The 23,175-nt window shown below is 43.6% G+C and overlaps 3 protein-coding genes across 10 annotated transcripts; 1 reads left to right on the top strand and 2 right to left on the bottom strand.

Moving 5' to 3' along the window:
* The first annotated feature begins 917 nt into the window (after positions 1-917).
* On the top strand, positions 918-6,731 carry AnxB11 (Annexin B11). Of its 5 annotated transcripts, XM_033385552.1 has the most exons (8): positions 918-1,142; positions 3,455-3,512; positions 4,231-4,785; positions 4,937-5,318; positions 5,388-5,617; positions 5,677-5,886; positions 5,957-6,025; positions 6,089-6,731. In XM_033385552.1, exons 2-8 carry the CDS (start codon positions 3,501-3,503, stop codon positions 6,152-6,154), a joined length of 1,524 nt encoding a protein of 507 aa, XP_033241443.1. In that variant the 5' UTR covers positions 918-1,142; positions 3,455-3,500; the 3' UTR covers positions 6,155-6,731. The 5 variants fall into 5 exon arrangements, with proteins under 5 accessions (XP_033241443.1, XP_033241445.1, XP_033241444.1 ...); XM_033385554.1 differs by lacking the exon at positions 4,231-4,785 and having other exon boundaries at positions 950-1,142; XM_033385553.1 differs by lacking the exon at positions 918-1,142 and having other exon boundaries at positions 3,443-3,512.
* Positions 6,706-9,538, bottom strand: Traf-like (TNF-receptor-associated factor-like). Of its 2 annotated transcripts, XM_015186527.2 has the most exons (7): positions 9,429-9,538; positions 8,917-9,066; positions 8,434-8,856; positions 8,222-8,370; positions 7,879-8,159; positions 7,707-7,822; positions 6,706-7,639 (listed from the first exon to the last, which is right to left on the bottom strand). In XM_015186527.2, exons 1-7 carry the CDS (start codon positions 9,453-9,455, stop codon positions 7,331-7,333), a joined length of 1,455 nt encoding a protein of 484 aa, XP_015042013.2. In that variant the 5' UTR covers positions 9,456-9,538; the 3' UTR covers positions 6,706-7,330. The 2 variants fall into 2 exon arrangements, with proteins under 2 accessions (XP_015042013.2, XP_001355071.2); XM_001355035.3 differs by lacking the exon at positions 9,429-9,538 and having other exon boundaries at positions 8,917-9,386.
* Positions 9,539-10,635: 1,097 nt separating this feature from the next.
* On the bottom strand, positions 10,636-21,413 carry LOC4815289 (probable phospholipid-transporting ATPase IF). 3 transcript variants are annotated; one of them, XM_033382944.1, is made up of 10 exons: positions 21,205-21,413; positions 15,063-15,270; positions 14,870-14,995; positions 14,255-14,801; positions 13,778-14,192; positions 12,902-13,713; positions 12,331-12,833; positions 11,443-12,256; positions 11,042-11,368; positions 10,636-10,969 (listed from the first exon to the last, which is right to left on the bottom strand). In XM_033382944.1, exons 1-10 carry the CDS (start codon positions 21,205-21,207, stop codon positions 10,756-10,758), a joined length of 3,969 nt encoding a protein of 1,322 aa, XP_033238835.1. In that variant the 5' UTR covers positions 21,208-21,413; the 3' UTR covers positions 10,636-10,755. The 3 variants fall into 3 exon arrangements, with proteins under 3 accessions (XP_033238835.1, XP_033238834.1, XP_001355070.3); XM_033382943.1 differs by lacking the exon at positions 21,205-21,413 and adding an exon at positions 19,416-20,177; XM_001355034.4 differs by lacking the exon at positions 21,205-21,413 and adding an exon at positions 15,668-16,608.
* Positions 21,414-23,175: the final 1,762 nt, after the last annotated feature.

Raw genomic sequence — 23,175 nt, forward strand, 5'->3', positions numbered from 1 at the left:
CCGAATATAGGCGATATATATATTTATAAAGATTTTATTTAATTTTAAAACAGCCTAACAACTAACTTTTTTGTGAACAAAGCAGGCTGCTGAATGCTCCTATTTATACGGCAGGCCCAAGCCAGTATTATTTTCAGTCAGTTCACACAGTTCAAACCGGCAACATCGTTCCTAGTTCTATCGTTCTAAATTCCAAGTAAATTCAAAATTTCTCAGTTAACTTTTAGTAAAATGGACTCGGCAAAAAAATTTTTATTATTTTCGTTTACGCTTTAACTTTCCGCTGTCTATCTGATGCTGGACTTCTGTGGCTGTTTAAGTTGCTACTCTTCGTGCAATCTTTTCATTTCGTTTTCAAAACTCAGGAAAATTATACAAATTTTCGTTGTTATTTTTTACTTAACTCACACGATGGTTACGGATAGCACCGATCTGTGAGTACGAAACATATTCTTCCCGTCAAAAGTTTAAAATTTGTTTGATTATTTTCAGAAACATCCCACACTTTGTTTAACATGTTGGATAATTCAGTTTTAAATTAATTTCAAATTAAGAACTTTTGGAACTGATGTTGTCTGTAAGTATAGACAATGCCCGCGTAGCAGCATATGCAGGAAAATATACTGATTACTCTCTTGTTCTTAAATATTTTCAGCTACCGAAATTTACTTACAATAAATAACCCTTGCAACGTTTATGCTTTGTTTTGAGTTAATATTTCTGGAATAGGAATAGCGAGGTGGAGTTGGAAGACAGGGCGGAATGGGCAGTGGCGTTGGAACAGAGCTAGAACATACTCCATACTCCACACCTGGAAGGAATTTGGGGCAGTGGCCCCCCTGCTGCTCGCCGCTGCCCTGTCCTGTGTGCAGCCAGCTACTGCCACCATTCTTGAAACAAATTTAAATTCAATTTCGATTTTAATTGCGCTCTTTGGGTCAGCTGTTTAGTACAGGTCTGCATTTCAAAAATCGATAGTGCCGATAGTGCCCTTTCGTAGCATCGATAGTACTGTCGATTGTACCATCGATTGTCATTGAAGTGGTTGAGGCAACAAGTAGTTGGTTGATAAGATATATTGTCTCGACACATTAAGTACACGCAACGTGCCGCGTCGGTCGTCGGGTATACAGATACTTAAAGTAATTAAAACAGTTTGCATATTTATATAGCAGATTTGTTACGGTTTTTTCCTACCAGTAAAACTCAGTTGTTGTGTGGTTGAATTCGTTTGTGTTTTTTTTCAAAATATAAATTGTGCTACAAACCAATAGAGCGAGAGAGAGAGAGAGCAGTCAGTCAGTGGCCTGCAAATGTTTTAAACAAACTCGAAAGATCGTGTACACCTAATCCCTCCCTCCCCTTCCATGCATAAATATTTATGTACATATGTATGTATGTACTAAGAAAGACATATCGTACGACGACTTGGAGAGGGCGGCATTCGTTTGTGTCTTTATCTTTTCCTCCGCCAAATGCACCCACACACATGTGCACTGGCGGCTGACTGCTGCTTGCTGCCATATCTGTGTACATTTGTGGTCCACCCATCTGTTGATTTGCGACCTTGCAACGATATAATTACTATTTAAAATGTTGTGATAGTACCAATGCGATTTCCATTTGATAATAGCTCTCTCTCTATACCGCTGACTAGACGTCTACTTACCGAATATCCATACCGTCTCTGTCTATCCGAGATGTGGGTGAAAAAGTTCTGAGCAAGTCGCTCAGAATGTAAGATGATTCATATAGTAGATGATCCCCCAACCTCCCCATGGGCATGAAACACTTTTCTTTCTGATAATGCATTACTCATGCAAATTTCAGCCAAATATCACTTACTTTAGTAGATGTCTGGCCTCAAATATACAATACTCTTCTCGAATACTCGTCGTACACGTGTCCAGTACACATTTGTATAAAACTTTCACTTTAGCAATTTGTTTGCATTCCCATAAATAAATAAGCAAATGTCTGAAAGGTGTGTCCGTGTACGCAATACGCATGAGCCGTAAATAAGAGCCACTAAGCCTGACTCATCCCATCCCATCCTTGGATGGTCTGTGGCTTGGGAATATCTGCAAAGTTTTTCAGATAGTCATAATAAAGGAAGGGGAATCACAGCCAAAACCCAAGCTTCCCTCACCAGAAACTTTACAACAAACTGGAAAATCACATGCGTCATTCCACAGAAAAGCAAAGCAAAGCAACAGATTTGGAGTACGAGAAGAATGTTTGTTAATTATGATTAATTCTGACTAATCATGTGCGTTATTTTTTGAGTGACGTAAGCCCAAAGTATATGCTACATATATTTTTAGATGAGCATACAACAATATGAGGGCTGCTCTCTCCCTGTCTCTCTCTCTCTCTCTCTGTCCCTCTGTCTGCTGTGTTTGCTTACAAAACATAATTAATTGTTGATTTGATGGGCTATTCAGTAAATAAAACCACGAACTCACATAGCCTTCGTTTCTCGGTTACTCTTGATAAAAACCGCTGATTATTTTATTTATTGTACATATATAAACAATATAAAATCAAATATAGTCGCAAGTGGTTTTCATGAAAGGAAAACTACAAGTGAATTAAATTTATCAGATTCATCAATCACTATAGGACTGTAGAAAATTATAGATTTTGTCGCATATATTTTTAGAGATATTTTTTGAATAGTTCTCTTATCTTAATTACAATTAATATTGGGTGTAACGAAGGGTTACAATAGTTTTGGTTTGACAACTGATAATGACTGGTAAAGGCTGAAGGGCGAGAGTCCTCTCACAGGCGTCGGCTGGCTCAAGGTAAATTTCTTTATTAGGTGGTGTCGTCACCACATCTGCTCTCTTTCGAGATCCATCCGTTGGTCAGTATGCTTGCAAGCGTGCAGAACTTAAAACGTTATCTCTCTCCAACGCTTATCTCTCCAAGAGCCATTAAAGCGTGGATGCTCCTCACTGCAGCGGACGACTCCACCCTTAAGAAATTTCATCATGGGCTCTCTCGATCCCCGCAAAGCCTTCTTAAACATATTTAATCGTTTTTAAATTATCATTTGGCCTATCAGTTAATTAGTACTACCCACCAAAGACACGATTGCTTTTAACCGCTACTACAAGTTCCCTTATCTATGTGGAGGTGTTGTTATTTACAATCAAACCACTTCTTAGACTTTATCAAATAATTGCCGCCATTAACAGTCATTAATATTAAGACATTAAAGCCACGAGGTTCTTTTACTTTCAAGCTGTATAGATAAGTACATATCTAGATTATGTGTAGCATATTCTTAGTATAGTATGTGTAGTAGTGCTTCCCCATGACAACAACTGTATAAATAGGAAAAAACAAAAACTTCTACGAATTCTGCTTTGTTATTTGTTCCGTTAGTTAAATATTTTCAACGTTGAAATTAAACCCTAGAGTTTTTGCATATTTTACCTTTTTCCAGTACTTGAATCTCACACACAGGAACACCACCTAGAAATCTCCCCATAATGTATCCCTTTGTAAGTAGCAAAATCCCATATTTTATTTTATATATTTATTTTTAATATCATCATGGCTTTATTTTAACCACACCACAATTTTTGGCACGTTAATCTTACATTTTTGAAACTTTATAAACACATTGTACAAAGACTATAAACAAATTTGTACCTGGGCATTTCGTTTTGATTTTTGCTTTGGTTTTTGGGGTAGTAAAAAATATTTAATGAGTTGCTTGGAAAAACAATTTAACATAATAAACAGGAAATAAATTTAATTTGCATATAATTTGTTTATAGAGAAAGTTTTTTCAATAACAAAAATCTATTAGGCAGCGTGGACGATACTTGATCTACGCTTACACGTGACTGACAATTTGTCATTCTGCTTTACAAAAAAACCCTCATGGTGAATGGATGCTCCATGGTCCCTCTCCGAAAGGAATGTATCCTTTTGCTTATGGGTAATTTTTTTATTGAATCAACGTGTCCGACTGTCCGCTCAGAGTGTGCCTTGACTGTACTTCTGTCAGGAAATATTATAGTATTTTGTTTTTGCTCTGCCTAAAGCCCACAACATAGAGAATGTGAACCGAAAAGCTTTCATTATTCCAAATTATTTATTACATCTTCGAAAAAAGATACAAAATCTGCAAAACTAATCTGAAATTGAAAATGTTTTTGGTGAGCGCTTTTCTCGTAGATAATTATCAATTGTGAATATTTTCGACTTTTATAGGGTTCTGGAATGCCTTATTCATCGCATCCACCTACTACTAATGAGCCACCACCAAATGCGGCACCCTTTGGAGCTGGTTGGGTGCCACCGATGCAGCAGAATTCACCATACTCCTCCACGCCGCCATACCCACCACAGCCAAGCCACCACCAACCCCACCAACCCCATCAACCCCATCAGTACCCACCCAGTCAGCATGGTGGCTATCCACCCTATCCGGCATCATCCGCCTCCGCATCCGCATCCTACCCGTATCCCAACTCCAATCCGTATCCAATGACACAATCGCATCCTTCCCCATCCCCGTCCCATAGCCATAGCCATAACATTCATCAGCTGCATGGGGGCGCTCAGACTGCTCCGTATCCGTATCCAGGGGCCCAACCAGCTACCAATTCCCCCTATCCCACTGGCAGTGGATTCACTCCAGCCATGACAGCCGGATACGATGCTGGGCATGGTCATGGTCATGGCCATGGCCAATGGCAGGGTCAATGGCATGGGCATGAGCATGGGCACGGGCACGCGCATCGGTCACCCACAGCTCACAAAGAGGTTTGTCATCAATCAAGCTGGGCCACCACCAACGCACCACCAAAAACAGCATTCCCTTTCTTTACTGGGAAACTGCATTTCCATCCATAGAACCATAATCCTGGGACGTCATTGTTTCTAATAAATCTCATGCATACACATACTCTTCCAGGGAACGCCCACTCTATTCCCTGCACAAGGCTTTGATCCCGTCAAGGATGCCCACGACTTGCGCAAGGCCATGAAGGGCTTCGGCACGGATGAGAATGCCCTCATCAATATCATCTGCAGGCGTACGAACGAACAGCGCCAGGAGATCCAGCGCCAGTACAAGACCCATTTTGGCAAGGACCTGATCGAGGACATCAAGTCGGAGACGAGCGGTAATTTTGAGAAGTTGCTCGTGGGTCTGCTCCAGCCGATTGTCGACTACTACTGTGCAGAGCTGAACGATGCCATGGCCGGCATTGGCACGGACGAAGAGGTACTCATCGAGATCCTCTGCACGCTATCCAACATGGAGATATACACCATCAAAAACCAGTACTTACGCTGTAAGTTGTCAATGCACTGGAACATAAATCAGACATAGACATCACCCATGGATCTTCCCCTCTTTTCAGTGTACGGCGCACATCTGGAGTCCGAGCTGAAGTCGGAGACATCGGGCAACTTTAAGCGTTTGCTCACCTCGCTCTGCACAGCGGCACGCGACGAGAGCGGTCGCATCGATCCCGATCAGGCCAAGGATGATGCCAGGGAGCTGCTGAAGGCGGGCGAACTACGTGTCGGCACCGACGAGAGCATGTTCAACATGATCCTGTGCCAAAGGAACTATGCACAATTGAAGATGGTGAGTGGCAAATGGTGGCCCCCGCGAATGGATGGATTCAATAGTTCTATTCTTTGTAGATATTCCAAGAGTATGAGGGCATGACCGGCCACTCGCTGGAGAAGGCCATCAAGAAGGAGTTCTCCGGTGACATTATGGAGGGCCTGATTGCCATTTTCCGTTGTGTGACCAACAAGGCCGACTACTTTGCCTCGCGTTTGCACAAGGCCATGGCTGGCATCGGCACCAACGACACTCAGCTGATCCGTGTCATCATTACACGCTGCGAGGTATAAAGGCAATCGGAGATTGGTCATTTGTCGGATTTTGTCTAAAAAAGCTCTATTCTCTTTCCTTCAGATTGATATGTCGGACATTAAAGTGGCCTTTGAGCGTCTGTACGGCAAGTCTCTAAAGAGCTGGATCAAGGTATGATCTGATCAATGAAAATTAAGACTCTCATCTAAATTGTATATTTTACTTTCGTTGCAGGGCGACACTTCTGGCCATTATAAGCATGCCCTTTACGCACTGGTGGGGGAGCAGCGCTCATCTTAAGTTTATTCCTATTATTAATTATTCAAATTAAATCAAATCAAAAGCAAAAAAAAAAAAGGTTCAATTATTCGAATATGTATTCTCTTTTTCCTATGTATTTTATTATAATTTACATATATACGTACGTACACACGCCCAGGGAGATGGACAATGTTGATGATGATGATGATGATGACCAACTTTTTGTAGACACTAAGTGCTCACAGATATTACCTGAATTTTCAGTAATTTGTTATAAACATTTTTTAAGCAAGCCAAGAAAGCCAAATATTTGAATGGTTCTACTCCTCCACTCACCACACCCTACATACACATACATTCAAAGGGCAAAACGATGTACCCTTAAACACACAATTCTTTATTTTATTATTCTTTAAATTGTACAATAAAAAACTACCAGTACGAGCCCAGTGAAAATAGATTAGATTTACTTCATCGAACTGTGCCTCAAAATGTAAATCTATTGCCTATGCTGAAGCATTTAAAAAACTTTCGAAAACATACACCGAAATATTGTATTGTAGAATAGTATGCATTTTCAATCGTTACACTTTTATAAAGACATATATCTACCATACATTGATTGTATTTGGAAAATGGGTTTTAACGTAACTAAGGCCTCTTCCTCCAGTTTGCTCTCAAATTAATAAATTATTATAAATGTTGTTCTTTCTCCATTAAATGGCATGTGTTGTTATTTATTGGGCTAACAAAATATGCCTACATCCCTTTTTGATGGTATATTTTCAAACCCCAGCCATAAGGTCACCGACTCGGGAATGGTATTAAATTTGTTTTGGCAACCGAAAAAACGAAAAAATAACACATTAAATCAACACATTTGGCAAATTTGCTTAAATTTCTAGAGCTCCATTTAAGAAAAATTATTCTACATTTCTATGTCTAGAATACATGTAAGATTACACTGTGGCACAGGCACAACACAATTGACCAATAGGTGTCGCTCTTTTAGTCTACACTACAACTACACGCCATGTAGCAGATCTCCAAATGAAAACAAAAAGAAATAAAGTGCAATCAAACTTGGAATGTTGTGGTCCAATTTGCCCGTGACATGCCTTCTTTTGATTGGCAAAAGCCCCCTTCATCGATTTGCGAAAAGCCGCCAAAAAAAGATAACGATTTTTCGAGTAACACAACGAAATGGAATACCTTTTACTTCATGACCCGAACTTCGATGAACATGGAATCGTTGCGCAAATAGTTCCGACTGGTGATGACCTTGTGGGGTATGTGAAAGTACTGGTTGCTCTGGATGAAGTCGTCGCTCTTCTTGCGCACAAAAATCGTCTTCACGTAGTCCTGGGCCTCCACCAGATTCGAGCACTGATCACGGATCACGACCTCGGCCTGCAGGCGACAGGGCCAGGCCAGCAATGGATCGTATTCTCCGGATAGAACATTCAGGCAGGCAATCAGATTGCGACCCTTCCAAGTGCCCTTGCCGTTCAAGTAGATATCCAGCTGGGAATAAAGAAAGTATATTGATTAAAATATACCTTTTAGATGGAAAGATACGACTTGGACGCACCCTTAGAGCATAGCCAAATGCCTTATTGGAGAACATGGCGGAGTGCAGTATGGTGTCGTACTGCTTGGCCTCGTCTAGCTTCTTGGAGTAGTCCTTGATGCGAAAGATCAGATGACCTGCAATCGACTATTTAGCAATCATTCGGAATGGGCCCCGGATTTTCTGGACCTACCCCTTATATTCTGAACACTGGCGATGCGCTGTTGCATTGCCATTTGGTTCTCCAGATCGGACAGGTTCTGCATGGTCTGGTGGAGAGACCGATCCAGATCCTGCACCACATTCTGCAGCTTATCGCAGCGCTCTTCCGTCTCGCACACAATATTTTTGACATTCTTTACCTCATAGTCGAGGGTCGCCTGCTTATTGGTGGCATAGTCGCTGGTACCCAGTTTGGTTTTAATATCCTCATTGATTTGCTGCAGGAACTCCTCAATCCGAAAGAACTTATCCCTGAGGATTATCCCTTAAGCTTGATGTGAACAGACCTTTTCAAATGTGTTTCCAGCACTCACCGATTCAGTCTTTCGTTCTCAAAGATCAATTCTTCGAGCTTGAGGATGTTGTCGTTCAGCTGGTTCTGGTGGAAGGTCACATCGATCGACAGCTGGTTCACCAGCTTCTGCGCCTCATCCAGTTTGATCTCGACTTGTTCCTTCAAGGACTTTACACCAGGGAGAACACGATCAATAAGGGCAGGCGATCAGAGATGTGAACGTGGACCCACCTGAGTGATATTGCAACAGTATTGAAAGTCTATTTGATTCTGCTCCTCTGCATAGGCCCGCTGAGAGGCCTCCGCCTCCAGCTGGCGGCGCAGACCCCCAAGGGTCTCGTCCGTGCCTCGGGTCCAGTCCTCGACCACCTGGTTCTGCTTGCGTATGTTGCCCACATCGGTGATCAGATGCAATCGCTGGCGTATCTCCTCGTTGAGCACCGAGCGTATGGTGCTGATGTCCTGCTCGAGGACCTGCAGCCGATGATCGGGCGGCTGATCCAGCCTATCCATGCTGACGCTCAGCCGCTGATTGTTCAGATTCTTGGATCGGGGACACTCCTTCAGGTGGGAGCGCATGCGAATGCGCGGTATGAACACTTGACAGCTGTTCGGGCACTCCTCTAGCACCTGGCCGCAGTGTATCAGATGTTCCTGGAACACAGCCACGGATCAGCATCCGATCAGATCCGACTTTATAGTAGTTTTACTCACTGTGAATGTCTGGGCGTCGAACCATTCATTACAGAACAGACACGAGGACTTTTCATACTTGAAGATCGTCGTGGATTTGGGCTGATTCGGATTCTGGCTCTGAATCTGATTCTGTGTCTGACTGTCCGATAGGTCTTCCCTCGACAATGCCTTGTTCAGCGACATAGTATGTGTGTTGTGTGGAAAAATAAGTATTTTCTTTATTATACTCGTAATATACAACGATCCATTAACGCACTGGCGTTACGAGAACCGCCCTAAACTAAACTAAATTCCGTGTTGAAAATAAATGATTATGAATTTTCTTCCTGACATAGTCATACACACCACACACACACACTCCGCTAGGTACAGATATAGATTTGCACTTGTGTGGAGGCATTAGGGCGTCCGTGAAATCTATACCAACAACCATTGGGGCGCAGGGGTATGGGTAGGGGTACCACTGATAGCACACATCACAGCACATTTGATTTGGGGAAACAATCGAATTATATTGACCACTAACTAACCCAGCGAACTCTTCGCCTGCTCTCCATAAAACGCTGCTAGCCAATCGGTCGGTCCTCTAGTAACGTTCTCCATCGGCCAACATATTGCCGCGAATGAATGCCATGCCCCATGTACGTTTGTATGGCCTGTATCTTCGTCGTCGCACCTGTAGACTACCTGTACCCATATGTGTGTGTGCCGTACGTCTGCGAGAGATATCATTATCAATGAAAATGGCTTCACAATCAAAAGTTTCGGTATTGCCTCAGCGAAATGCGAATGAGAACGACGCCAGTACCAACATCACCCCCTCAAAGATAACATAAAGCGTTCCTCGATGAACGTAAGAGGCCGCACCGACCTGACAGGTGCCCCTACCCCTGCGCCGAAGGCAGGGCTTTGCAATGCCCTCTGTATATGACTCAGGCAGGGACTGGCATCGGACTGCGACTGGGAGTCGTCAGCAACGAAAATAGTTGGCAAAATCCAGTGCAAATAATTACAGATAATGTGTGGAAATGAAAGTAAACAAATACTTATAAATATATATGCCTACATTTATGCTGTTCCTTCAGTAAAAGTGAGTTATATGATCCTACAGCAAGGCATTTTCTGCAAACAATGCTCTACTATTATTTTAAAGGTTGAAACCTGTAAGAATCCATCTGGTAATCCATATTCTAGCTATTAAAGAACTCCTTTAACAATGAGAATAATACAGAAGGAAATACTGCCAAAGATGCATACGTATAAATCCTTCAGTCTGAATTTTGGAAAATTTGCATAATTAGTGGCTTGTTTTGCTGGGCATTAAGCCACACAGATATCTTTAAAAAGAACACCTTGCCATCCAAAATATATTTTGTAAAAATTGGTACAAAAAAAACCTCAACTTTGGCTTGATATATCTTCAGGTATATACATATATGTATATCTTATTGGATATAAATCCCAATCTAGTGCCTTTCCTATACCCATTCATAAGAGAACCGCAATGCCGCCGAACTGTAGCGCAATCTGCCTCTGTATTCCGATATTTACAATAGAGAGTAGAGTAAATTAGTTTCTAGTACGCCCCCCTAACTCGATGTGGTTCCACACACACACACACACACACTCAGATAGTAGATACTATTGTATCTAGCATGCGCGAAGAATTTTACTAGTGCGCGAGATCAGGGTCGCGTATGTTCTCCGGGAGATAAATATGAAGAAAGACGAAGCGCATCGATTTTTCAACAAAACAATAGTTTTTTTTCGTCTTAGAAATAAAAAGATATGTACACATAAGGGGGAAAATAAATTAATAATCAGTATAAAAAAAAACAACTATGGCCTAGGGTGGATCTACAGGTAGGTGGACTCGAACTTTTCGCGCAGCTTCAGCTTTCGCTGTTTGCCGGGAAAGATGCTGAAGTGCTTGATGTTGAGGCCACGCTGCAGCATACGGATGGTGAAGTCCGGGACCAGGCAGGCCACAGAAACGAGTAAGACCCACAGCCAGACTGGCAGGGAGGCCAACAGATTATTGTAGGCCCAGTATATGTCGGTGTCGTAGTCCCTGAAATAAACAAGAAGCAACGCTAGAGCGGTGAATGGGCGACGGGGGATGTGGTATAGAAGAAGCACTTACAGATTGATAACATTGTAGATAACCGTGGTGACCATAAAGCCCAGTATGGAGATAACCAGCGTAAAGATGTACCAATACGACAGATACATGGACTCCAGCCAGAGCTTGAGGTTAACCACGATCACCACGCCCCAGATGAGTAGTGTGCCAAAGCAGGAGAAGGCCGCTGTCTGGCCAACGCTCAGGATCACATTGTTGAAGGAGAACATGCAGAAGGCAAAGTAGAATATGATGACCGCATGGTACATGGCAAAGAGCACCCACATCAGGAAGTAGGGCCAATGGAGCTGCTTGTTGTCCGTGTTTTTCTTATACAGCTGAGGGGTTCTGTATAAATAGATCAAGGGATTACATCATATGGTTGATTCCTTCTGGTTCTGACTGTCTGATGATTGTCTCACCTCATCAGCTTCTCTTCGGTATAGGGCTTCTCGGTGATGGCAATGAACAGAATGGGCAGCGATGTATAGATCACATTGTACAGGGTCAGAAAGAGTGAGTCGTAGACAGAAGACGATGAAAAGAGTGTATGGAATTGGAACAGAAACATAATCCCCATAAACACAATGTTCTTGTAGAAAAAGTACAGCACCAGCAGTGACAGCCGTACGCTGTGGTAGTGTCCGTGGACCAGGAGCAACCGTTTCAGCATACAGAACTTGGCAAAGGCAAAGTCCGCACATCGTGCCGCCTGCCTGCCCTCACGGCCCATAATGCCGATGCCCACATGTGCCTCCTGGATCATGGACACGTCGTTGGCCCCATCCCCAATGGAGGCCGTGTTGTAATTCTCATTCGATGACTTGATCAACGCCACCACCTCGCTCTTCTGCAGCGGACTGAGGCGACAGCACAGCACGGCCGTGCACTTGACGGCCACGTCGCGGAACTCTTTGGCCACCTCGGACAGGGCCACGGCCAGACTCTTGCCGTCGATCAGCAGGGCACACTCCTGGCCAATGCCAAAGATGACCTCACGATCCAGGGCATTCAAGTGCAGCAGCATGTCCTCGCGGTTCTTGCACTCGATGATAAAGTACTTTTTCGCATCGGGCGGTATGTGGCCACAGGCTAGGGCTATGTTCAGGGCCGTCTCCACTTTGTCGCCGGTAAGTACCCAGATTTTAATGCCAGCCGCTTGCAGGGAGACCAGCGTATCGGCCACATCATCCTGCAGAGCATCCTCCACAGCCGTTGCTCCGAGCAGATCGAGATCTATAAAGAAGTTGCAGATATATCGTTGGCCCTTTCTCTGTCTAATTCATGACTGATTGGATTGTTCCACTTACTGCTCTCAATCTTCGAGTAGCACTCTTCGCTGAGCTGCTTTCGGTTTTCGAGTGAACTATTGGCCTGTGCCAGCTCCTGTAGGAAGTCCCTATACTCCTCCTCCCCAATCATCCTGCGCGCTATGGCCAGTGTGCGCAAGCCCAGCCGTGCAAAGTCGCTGATATGATGATCCGTTTTGGTCACCAAGTCCGCAGAACTGTTGGCGCACAGCGGGAACACGTAGCTCTCGGCTCCCTTGGTGTAGATCCACTTCTTGCCCTCCGCATCGCGCACTATGACACTCATGCGCTTGCGATCCGACGTGAATTCGAGGACATGCAGGCGATGGAACTTCTCCTCCTTCGGCTTGCCAATGGTGAAAGGACGCTTGTAGTCCATATGCGGCGGGACAATGCGCACGCTGAGTATTTCATCATCGTCGCCGGTGTAGACCAGGCCCAGATTGGCACAGGCCTCCACCAGGGCCTTTTCATCGGGACTCGAGGCCTGGTAGTCGAGGGTGCTTGAACGGAAAGGAGTGCAACTCAAATGGGGGGCTCATATGGATGTTGAGAGTGTTTAAGTACTTACAATATAAAATCACGTATCTCGTTCTTCCTCCGCTGCGATTCGGCACGCACCAGAATGGTGGGCTGACGCGTGAAGGTCGGTGCCGCATACGACTCTCGCGAATGGGTGCTGGGGGAGCGAAAGATGGCGCTGGTGGACGGCGTGATGCTGCCAATCGGATTGGAAAGATAGGCATTGGGCGCCCCGTAGGAATGGGCCCGGCGGTGGCCGAGAGCCGCACCATTTTGGGCCTCGCCAAAGTGCGGGAGGTCTCTCTCTGAGGTAGAGCGTTGGAATTGCAGTGAAATTGGACGAATGTTTGGCGAATGGGTGGCCTGCTGGAGGCCAGCAGCTCCATTGCTGGGGGAGGAGGAGCCGCCCCCATTCAGTTCAGTCTGATTGATCTGTGTGTCGCTGGTGGGGGCGATGTGCACCCGATTGGCGGGACGGGCAAAGTTGGGACTGCGCTTCACAACCTGCGGCCGCTTGCGCCGCTCCACGCTGTAGCTGTCGTCGGAGACCAGCAGGGGATTCACATCGGAGGAGGAGGAGGTCGTGGTGGTGGCGGCGGCGGCTGCTCCATTCGGATGGACAGACACCGAATTCTCGATGTTGTGGCTCACATTGAGCTCGCTCTGTTGACTAGAATTGTGGCTCTCCTCGGTGATGTCCGATATGGAGTACATTTCAGGTGGTCCCGACTTGTTGGCCGTGACCGCAGGCTCTTTCTTGGTGGTGGTGCTGCTGCTGGCGTCGGCCTCCTCCAGAGAGCCAGCGGCCACCTGGACAGTGTGGCATATGGCCAAGGCCTGGAAGAATACGCGCTGGTCCGCCTAAAGAACACATTTATCTGGTGGTTAAAACATACATTGAAAGGGAGTTCAGATCGGGACTTGCATTGAATTTGTTTATGTCCAGCAGGGCATGGGTCTCCTCTTCCTCCAGGCGCGTCTTCTTAAAGTGAAACTTTCGACCCGCTATCGAGCACTGCTGGAAGTTCATCTCGTTCTTGGTCAGAGTGCCCGTCTTGTCCGAGAAGAGTATGTTGATCTGGCCGAGCTCCTCGTTGAGGTTCGAGGTGTTTACGATACACTGCTGATCGGTGTCGTTCTCGTACAGCTCCATGTCCCACTCCATGAAGAAGCCACCGATAACGCGCTGCAGCTCAATGGTGACATACAGCGAGATGGGTATCAGGTAGTTGAACAGGATCAGAAACGACAGGTAGTCCTGCAAGAACTGCTTCACGCTGTAACTGTCTGTGGCATCCCCCAGATAGGTAAGCTTTGGTATCACAAACAGCTCATTGTAGCTGCAAATAGATGGGAAGATATAGATGGATACAAAAGGGGTATGAAATGTGTGGATGCTCACCGTTTCAGGAAGTACAGCAGAGTGACTATGGCTATCAGGGTCACCAGAATGACAATCAGGAATCGATTGATGTAAATCTCGCTGGAGGAGTTCTTGTTGCGTGTGAGCCGGCTGTTGAGCTGCAGCTTGGTGATCATGCCCGTGTAGACGGCACAGCCAATCACACACTCTGTGTTCTTAACACGGGACCCACGCAGCAGGACATTCTCGGCGGACAAAGGCAGCACACGCCCCTCGCCGCCCTTCAGCTCGATTTTGCCATTAAAGCTGTACAGATCGGTGGTGGGGTTCTCGCACTCGATCATGCCCAGCTTGTGCATATCCTGCAGATCGACGGTGGGCAGCTCCCGGGGCACCATCAGGGTCTTCAGATTCGATTCCCCATCCAGATTGGCGGTGGTTATGAAGCACTTGCCATGCGGATCTGTTGTGCGCAACAGCACCAAATCGCACGGTACATCGCAGTCCTTTTCCACCACCACCAGGTCACCGGGTGCCACATCTTGAGATTTGATTATAGCCTCTACACCATCCCTGATAATCGTCACTAAACAGATATGGTTTAGTATATATATTAGAGGGACTCTTGCAGGTATAGGTAGAATGGGTACGCACCTGGCGAGGCGTTCACCACGTTATCTGTTCTAAACCGTAGAATATCTTCATAGCCCTGCTTGGCGGCAGTGACGGCAATCACGAATACCAAGGGTAGCAGTGAGGTCATCGGCGACACAGGACTATCTACAAAAGAAACACCAATCGAGGAATATAACCTGGCAAATACCTATGTATTGGGGTGAATATTTACCAATTAAAAGAGATATTATTGTCATCACCAGGAAGTAGAAATTGGCAATGCGTCGAAACTGTTCCAACAGATTTTGTGGCAGAAATGTGATCAATGTATATTTTGTTGATTTGATGCGATTCTGATTGGATGGCTTCTTCTTTTTGCCCAAATCGGGCCCGCCAATTTGTATTTGAAGCCAATCATTTATTGTACTAACTCTGGAGCCCTGCGAAAAGAACAGACAGGCTTGAAACAGCGATAAAGAAAGCGATAAATCGTTCAAACAAAACTTAAATCGATAACAAGCTTTTTCTTAGGAATGTTCGTATTATCAAGGGGTTCTATTTGTCGAACTGTGAATCATCTTCATTATCTACGGCCATATGTACTTAAAGAATATCTTTCTAAAGTAGGTAGTAGTAGTACATGTGCTCTCCCATAGGTGTAAAGCAATGCCCGACTGACGACGAATCTTTTTTTCCAACTATCAATATGAATATGTTTGGGTAAAGGTTAATAGGGTTAATAAATATATATGTACATATAGCTCTTCCTATGTGTCGCATAGCTCTATATATACATACATACATAGTTTCGTTTAAGAAAGTTCGGCACACACGCACCTTACGCCTGTGCCATTGGAATGTCTCCTTCAGATGATAGTGATAGTGATGATGATGATTCCAGTTGTAGGATTCCCGATCTATAGGCCAGACTCCGCCCGACGGCGCTTGTGGATAGGAGCCAATGCGATCGATGCGTCGAAATCCGCTTAATTGCTCATGGCCGAAGAAATTCATTGTCTAACAACATCTGGAGCTTGGAGCAACGGGCATTTGGTAGCTGTTCGCGTGCAAGATCATTCTCTGGGATCTGGGATGTTCCCTGTTGTAATGGGAATTTCGTTTGTTCTGTTGTTGTTGTTGTTGTTGGGTATCCAAACAAACACCTGGCTGTTGCTATTGTTTTGTAGGGGATATGGCTATTGTTATTATTGTTATTCCATTTGGTCTCCCGCCCGAATCGCGTACACACCGTATATACACCGTATGTATGTACATTTATCGACTTTTTCTCAACACACATTTAAATGTGTATAACCTTAAAACGATGTTAAGTGGGTAATTTTAACACTTCAATTGAAAGGTTCTATGATGCACATCCACGTCCATTGTAGCACATGTCTCTACTTCGTACATACGTATACTCGTATTTACATATATCTATAGATCTGTAGTGGCCGATCAGTGCGTGGTACATATTTGACTTTCGTGTTTACATGACTCAAACTCTATGAGCACACAAGACGCGTTTCACGTAATGGAATGGAAACTCCGCGATTAAACACTTTACAGATGTTCCAGGGCTTAATCCTTATAGACCAGTAATATCCTTTTATGTAAATCCCCGATCGATATTATGGCATTTATTACCGACAACGACAAATAACAGGAGGTAGGTAAGAGGTAGGTATAGTATAGCACATAGCGCGCACTCGCGAGATGCCCGCCGCGTGATGATGTGATGTTGTGCGCCACTTAAAAGCCGTTCTCATACTGAGAATTGGATCTGCATTTCCATTCCCATTCCCATTCCCACTCCCATTCACAGCTTCAGGTCGCTTCACAGCCCCATACGAGTATATTCTCAGCTTTGGGACGCACAGCTGGCGGAACCAATAAAACGCTTCAAACTTATTGACGTCGCTACGTCAGTCGAAGTTTTGCGATCTATTCGTATTCCAATGTCTACGAGTATACACCAGTAATTGCTCACACATATTGTAGTTGATGGGGCGGGTTCAAAGTGCATCAATGATGACGTTCCAGTCAAATAAAATAAATCACATGAAAATTTATGTATGTTCCTTGAGCTTCATCGGTGAATTTGTTTGGGTTCTTGGGTTCTATTGAACCCGGTAATTGTGTTTGCACTGTGATGCTTGGGGGCATATCGTTTTGTTCCTAAAAATTCTAAAAGTCCCATGTGCAGACATTAAGAGACATTTTAGTATGATCTTCAACCTCGGTCGGCCAGAGTATGGACACCCAACCTTATCGATTCGGTAGCATTTGGTATTTGGTACTTCGGTATGTTCGAATTTACGTCTCAGCTTTTGCCTGTGTTGGATCCGAAAATTTCAGTGTTTTTTCCCACTCACTCTTCATTTGATAGACACTTCATTCTTCCAAACTTTCTAACCGCAGTACTTGCAATCGGTATTTAATATTTCTGACTGAAGGAATGATTCAGGTTACTTTCATAGTCTTAGAGCGTTCCCAACGGTTAAACTTCGATTTGAAATACGGTCTTATTGGGCCAAGGGTCAGCGAATACAATACGAAATTCTTAAGATTGCTATAAACGATACATCGGGTGGGGGTAAAGCTTTTGTGTCTTGTTTGTGAGGTACGCTTTGTCTACCCGCTGCAGCAAGCAGTGTCAAGCAGCATTCAAAAATCAGTTGATATCTGAATAGATATTGACGTTCTGTATGCTTCACACACGTGCACATGCAGCCGGGCTCGGGCTTCGTGTCTGTTCGGAACTCTTCGTTTCCATTTCAGATTCGATGTACCCAAGGCGAGCTTAGTAATAAGGTGATGTCATCCACTATGGGGAGGACCATCCACTCCTTCTCGGCGCTCAGAAAGACAAGCGCTATGAAGTGCATGTTTGCATCCATACGACAAACGGATGGTCCTCGAAAGAGAGCAGGTGTGGTGACGACTTTGGATACCTGTCATACCTGTTCGTTCATACATGCAGAGAATATCCCACAAAACTTGTGTCTTTCCTTTCGCTTTCCTTAGTTCTTACTGCAACTATTCTGATCTATAGAGTACACTGATTTCTGGCATATGTATCCATACTGGTACACTAAATGATGGTTTTGGAAAATATTGGAGAATCGTATACAGTTCCAAAGACTTGCTGAAATGTCGCTTATTTATATATTATTCTATTATTGGTATTGCCATTCATTTGTTATCATGGAAGTCAATCCATATACATATATATCGCGATTCAGGGTACTCAGGATCAGTTTTTTGTTACGAAAGTATCTACTTATATCGTCACTGGAGTACATCTTAAGTTTAAAGCTGTTGTACTCGGAAGTATATACTCGTAAATTGCTAGACAGATAACCCAATCACAAATAATAACGAGGGGGAACGTTATGAGTAGCAGCTAGGGCCGGTACTTCGCCAGAACGCGCGGATGGTCCTCGAAGGAGAGCAGGTGTGGTGACGACTTTGGATACCTGTCATACCTGTTCGTTCATACATGCAGAGAATATCCCACAAAACTTGTGTCTTTCCTTTTGCTTTCCTTAGTTCTTACTGCAACTATTCTGATCTATATAGTACACTGATTTCTGGCATATGTATCCATCCATACTGGTACACTAAATGATGGTTTTGGAAAATATTGGAGAATCGTATACAAACATACAGTTCCAAAGACTTGCTGAAATGTCACTTATTTATAGATTATTCTATTATTGGTATTGCCATTCATTTCTTATCATGGAAGTCAATCCATATACATATATATCGCGATTCAGGGAACTCAGGATCAGTTTTTTGTTACGAGAGTATCTACTTACATCACTTGAGTACATCTTAAGTTTAAAGCTGTTTTACTCTGAAGTATATACTCGTAAATTGCTAGACAGATAACCCAATCACAAATAATAACGAGGGGGAACGTTATGAGTAGCAGCTAGGGCCGGTACTCCGCCAGAGGGCGCACATAATGCACGACAAAGAGTGTGTGAGAGAGAGAGACAGAAAATGAGTGAGCGGCGGGGCCACGCTACGTAGAAACCGAAATTTCATTTATTCCGTCTGGCTATTATAATGATCCGATCTGATCCAGATTCTGCAGTCTGGAAGATATGATTATTTTCTATATTTCTGCGTTTTTGGGTTTCTGGTTTCTTCAACTTCTTCAAAATTGTGAATGCCACAGATTTTGCTTCTTTGTGGGGGTGGAAGAGAGCGGGGCAAACTTGATATAGTGTGATATCACAGTGGTCAGAATACAAAAGTTCCTTGCTCTAGTTCTTATAGGCTCTGAGAACTAGGCATCAAACAAGACGGACAGAACTTGGCGTTATCGACTCGTCTATTGATGCTAATCAAGAATATATAAACTTTATGGGGTCGGAAACGCTTCCTTCTGGGCGTGACACACATCACTTTTCCGCACAAATCTAATATTCCCCATACTCTTTTTGATTATCGGGCATAAAGAGAAACGAAAAAATAGATGGCTGTATGTTGGTATGATCTAATACTCCGGAAATAGGCACGACACGGCTTGCTTTTTAGGTTACCCAATCGAAATTTTGGACTCCAAACTCACCCTTATGTGCAGAAAATTTTCGAATATCTTGTCCATCTTGCCTTTGATCCACTTATCCGGTACGTGAATGCGGTACGAGTATACGATTAGTGTCCGTTTCTTTTATATATATATATTTACGTTTTGGGGGACAGTGTAGCACGGCACCGACGCGAAACAATAGCATAACTACTACTGACCGATTTCTGTATCTCTCCGGCAAAGGCTTCGTTTAACTCGAATTGGTCGTATTGCTTATCGGGAATATACAATATACCTTACTGGGAAACCAATAGGCACCCAATCTCTCTCTCTCTCCCTCTCGGTATGTGTTGTCCAATGGGTTGAGCTAAGGATTGGCCACCGGCAAAAGCCGAAGCTCGCACACTCTTTGCCAGAGATAAACCAATCTTATCTGCCGAATGGAGACGACTGTTTTTGTGCCATTTAGGCATCTAGGTACTATGGTATACGTTGCACTGAGAGTTGGTTCCACAAACTGTACATGTGCACAAGTATAAGAGTAGCACTGAGTTCCGTATTCGAATCAGGCTCGAATGCCAATCATTTGCGGGCAAAGAGACGTCATCAAAGTGCACAGACGTTATCTTTATAGGTTACACCTTGCTTATCTGACGCGATGGCATGACTTTACAGGTTCGGTTCTACTTCCACCAAAAGCACAGAAACAATTAATAATAATAACCATCGACACACACAAAAAAATAGAACCTTCAAAGACCAACTTTCAATCGAATTGTAAGGTTGTAAACGATCACGAGAACCAAACCGATAGATAGTCCCAACGAGAGAGCCCAATTTCTTCCACTTACATCCGTGCAAGAGAACTTTGGGAGCACTACGAGTACGGGTGTAATCCGCTATTGCCCGTGGCCCGTAGTCGGAGTGTTTCTCTTTTGAGGCCTCGCAGTCGCACGGCGCTCTCTTGAGGCGAGACCTGGCCATATCTAAACACATACTGCCAAAAAACGGGAACTGATAAGATTACCATAACAATATCTAAGTGCCCTCACCTCAGCTGACTAATCAGAGAGCGAGTCCCATCAAAAGGTGAGCCGCACTGAAGTGGCATGTTTGGGTAGCTGGCTGGTAGTTCACTGTACGAGTACTGGTACTCTTAGCTGGTATGATTTGAAGTGATATCTCTATCCTTTCGTCACCATGATTGAGGAACTTTTTAGCTCTGCCTCCGCCTTACAGGGTCGTCATATCGCAATCCATAAACATTGCTTCGATATCAGATGGATATCTGGCGGGACTATAGCCCTCAGTTTTACAACATTGCATTTCACAATTATTATACTTGCTTGGGTAATAGAGTAAAACAAACTTCTTACGGATAGAAATTGCTAATCTTTTTTTGTTCGTTGCCGAAGATTCAAATACTCTTATTGGTTCGATGAGAAGGCATATAAATAATGTCTCAATCTGTAAACTTTGATTTCTACATATACATATCCACTTAATCTAATCTTAAAGCTAGTCGTTTCCAAGATATGATATAAATAGTCCTTGTATTTGTGTAATACATATATTTCAGATTGGAAGACTTCACATATTTATGTCTTGCTTGGTTTTGGTTCCTTTTTGGGTATATTATATTCAATTACAACTTTTAATCAATGAAAAAAAAAACTATACACAATATACTCCGAATACCATGTGGATTTCATTTCACTTCAAAAGAATACTACTATTTCGATTATTACATGATAATGGGAGGGTGTTTCAACGGTTTGGCTTAGGGGCTTGGGACTTAGGGCTATCTGATCCTTGGGTGAACACATACCATTTTGCTTGTGATTAAATATAGGTGTTTTGAGTGTTCTCCGCCGCGCACCGACTGCGCCCGAGGTCCTAACTGAACGAGCGCTTATTCGTACAAGAAAAATATATTGAATTTTATTGTTCACATATGTAGAATGCGTTGAGGGGATATATGTGTTTCCTGTTATATACAAGGTTCACTGGAAAGAGAAGCCTCCATGCGCAAACTGATCTATCGGCAAACTGTCGAAGAACCGTTGATAGCGATACAACTAACAATGATATATAAACATTTGTATGTGCGCCTGCCTGCCCCATGCATATAGTATACGACGTATAACCCATACCCACACCCAGCCAGGCGACTTAAATACTTATAGATATTGTTAAATGCGTGCAAATACTTGGCACAGGGACAGGGAGCTGCCTACCACTCATAAATAAATCGCAAAGAGAGTTCTCGGTCAGCATACTTTTGTAGCAACAAGCAATAAGAGTACATATACGGAAATTCTAACCCATAGGAACGATCGCCCTCAAACAGGAGGGAGCTCTCTCTCTCTGGAGGCTCTCGAGGCTCTCCTAACCCGTCTTTCGTGGACTGCTGTCAGCGATTTGACATTAGCCAAAGAGAGATAAAGTTGATAACAATATCTTATCGTGTAGCATTGAATCAAACACACATACTCGTACTCTGAAATTTAAGCAACTGTATCTGGACTTGACTCATTCGCGATGATAGCGTCTGTTGTGTCTGAGGCGCCCAGTCGATGGCTAAACAATTTTGCTTGGCTAATACTTTGGCAGCTTACGTTCCCGTACGTTCCCGGGCAACATTGTTCCAGTCAAAAGGTAACTATAAACAAATGGAAAAGCTATCTATTGATGGCCAGAAATACCCATGCTCACCATGCTACGAGCATGCATATGACCAGCGTGATTCATTCCCCATTTGGGTTTTCTTGCCCCCAACTTGATCGATCAGTCGTAAATTGGCTTGGAGCCTTACACATGTTTTGATTTATTTCGAGTGCGAGTGCACCCATTGGTATGGTAAGCATGTGAGAAAGTTGTACATCTGGAAGTGCACATAGGGGCTTAATTTTGTACTTTGCAAATATATTTTTAGATCTGAAAATATAGAGGGTTGCACAAGTAACATGCCTGGTGGTTATCGTTACATTGAATTCTAAACTTAATGGATTTTATTGAGATGTATATACTATATGCATACCGTTGTCCCTTCCGTTTTATAGATCGGATTGAACCGTTTAGGGTCTTATGCTTGGATTATAATTCCCTAACATATTATATACATCACTAATTCCTAATTCCTTCCTACTAATACTCACATACCTTTCTCGTAATTAGTAATTGTATTTGTGTGTTTTAATGCTTGCTTAGTTCTTTTAGTAAGTTTAGTTCTAATTTTCCTCGAATATTAGTCTGACACGTCGCGCGTCATGCGGTGGCGCCCCTCGTTCAGCTGGGCGGGAGGAGGTCTGCGTTCCTGCCTGGGATCCGTGCCTTCTGCTAGTGTCGGATGGGCCACTTGACGGTACAGTCATGGCATATCAACGTCAAAATATAAAACAAATTAAAAAAAGATACTCGTATGCACTACAAATATCTGACCATATCTTACATACAAATATTGTATGCATGTACTATATATAATTTTGTATATATATAATATTGATAACACTATTTCCCCGATATTCCAGGAAAAGCTTTTCAATGATTTTATTATTATATGTACATACATACATATGCATTCACACGTACCTGGGCGACGGTTTCGCTTTCATGAGGGGCCGGTCGTAGGACTTCGAACTGGAAATGGTGTGTCACCATCATCGATACGAGCAATTCCAGACAACTTAGTCACTTCCATTGATTTAGTGGGCGCGATTATTACTATTTTCAATTGGGCAGTACCATTGTCTGGCAGTGTGAGGCCTGAAGTCTGAGTATGCATTTTTATAATGGGTTC

Source organism: Drosophila pseudoobscura, chromosome X (genome assembly GCF_009870125.1).
Source record: "Drosophila pseudoobscura strain MV-25-SWS-2005 chromosome X, UCI_Dpse_MV25, whole genome shotgun sequence".
Taxonomy (NCBI): domain Eukaryota; kingdom Metazoa; phylum Arthropoda; class Insecta; order Diptera; family Drosophilidae; genus Drosophila; species Drosophila pseudoobscura.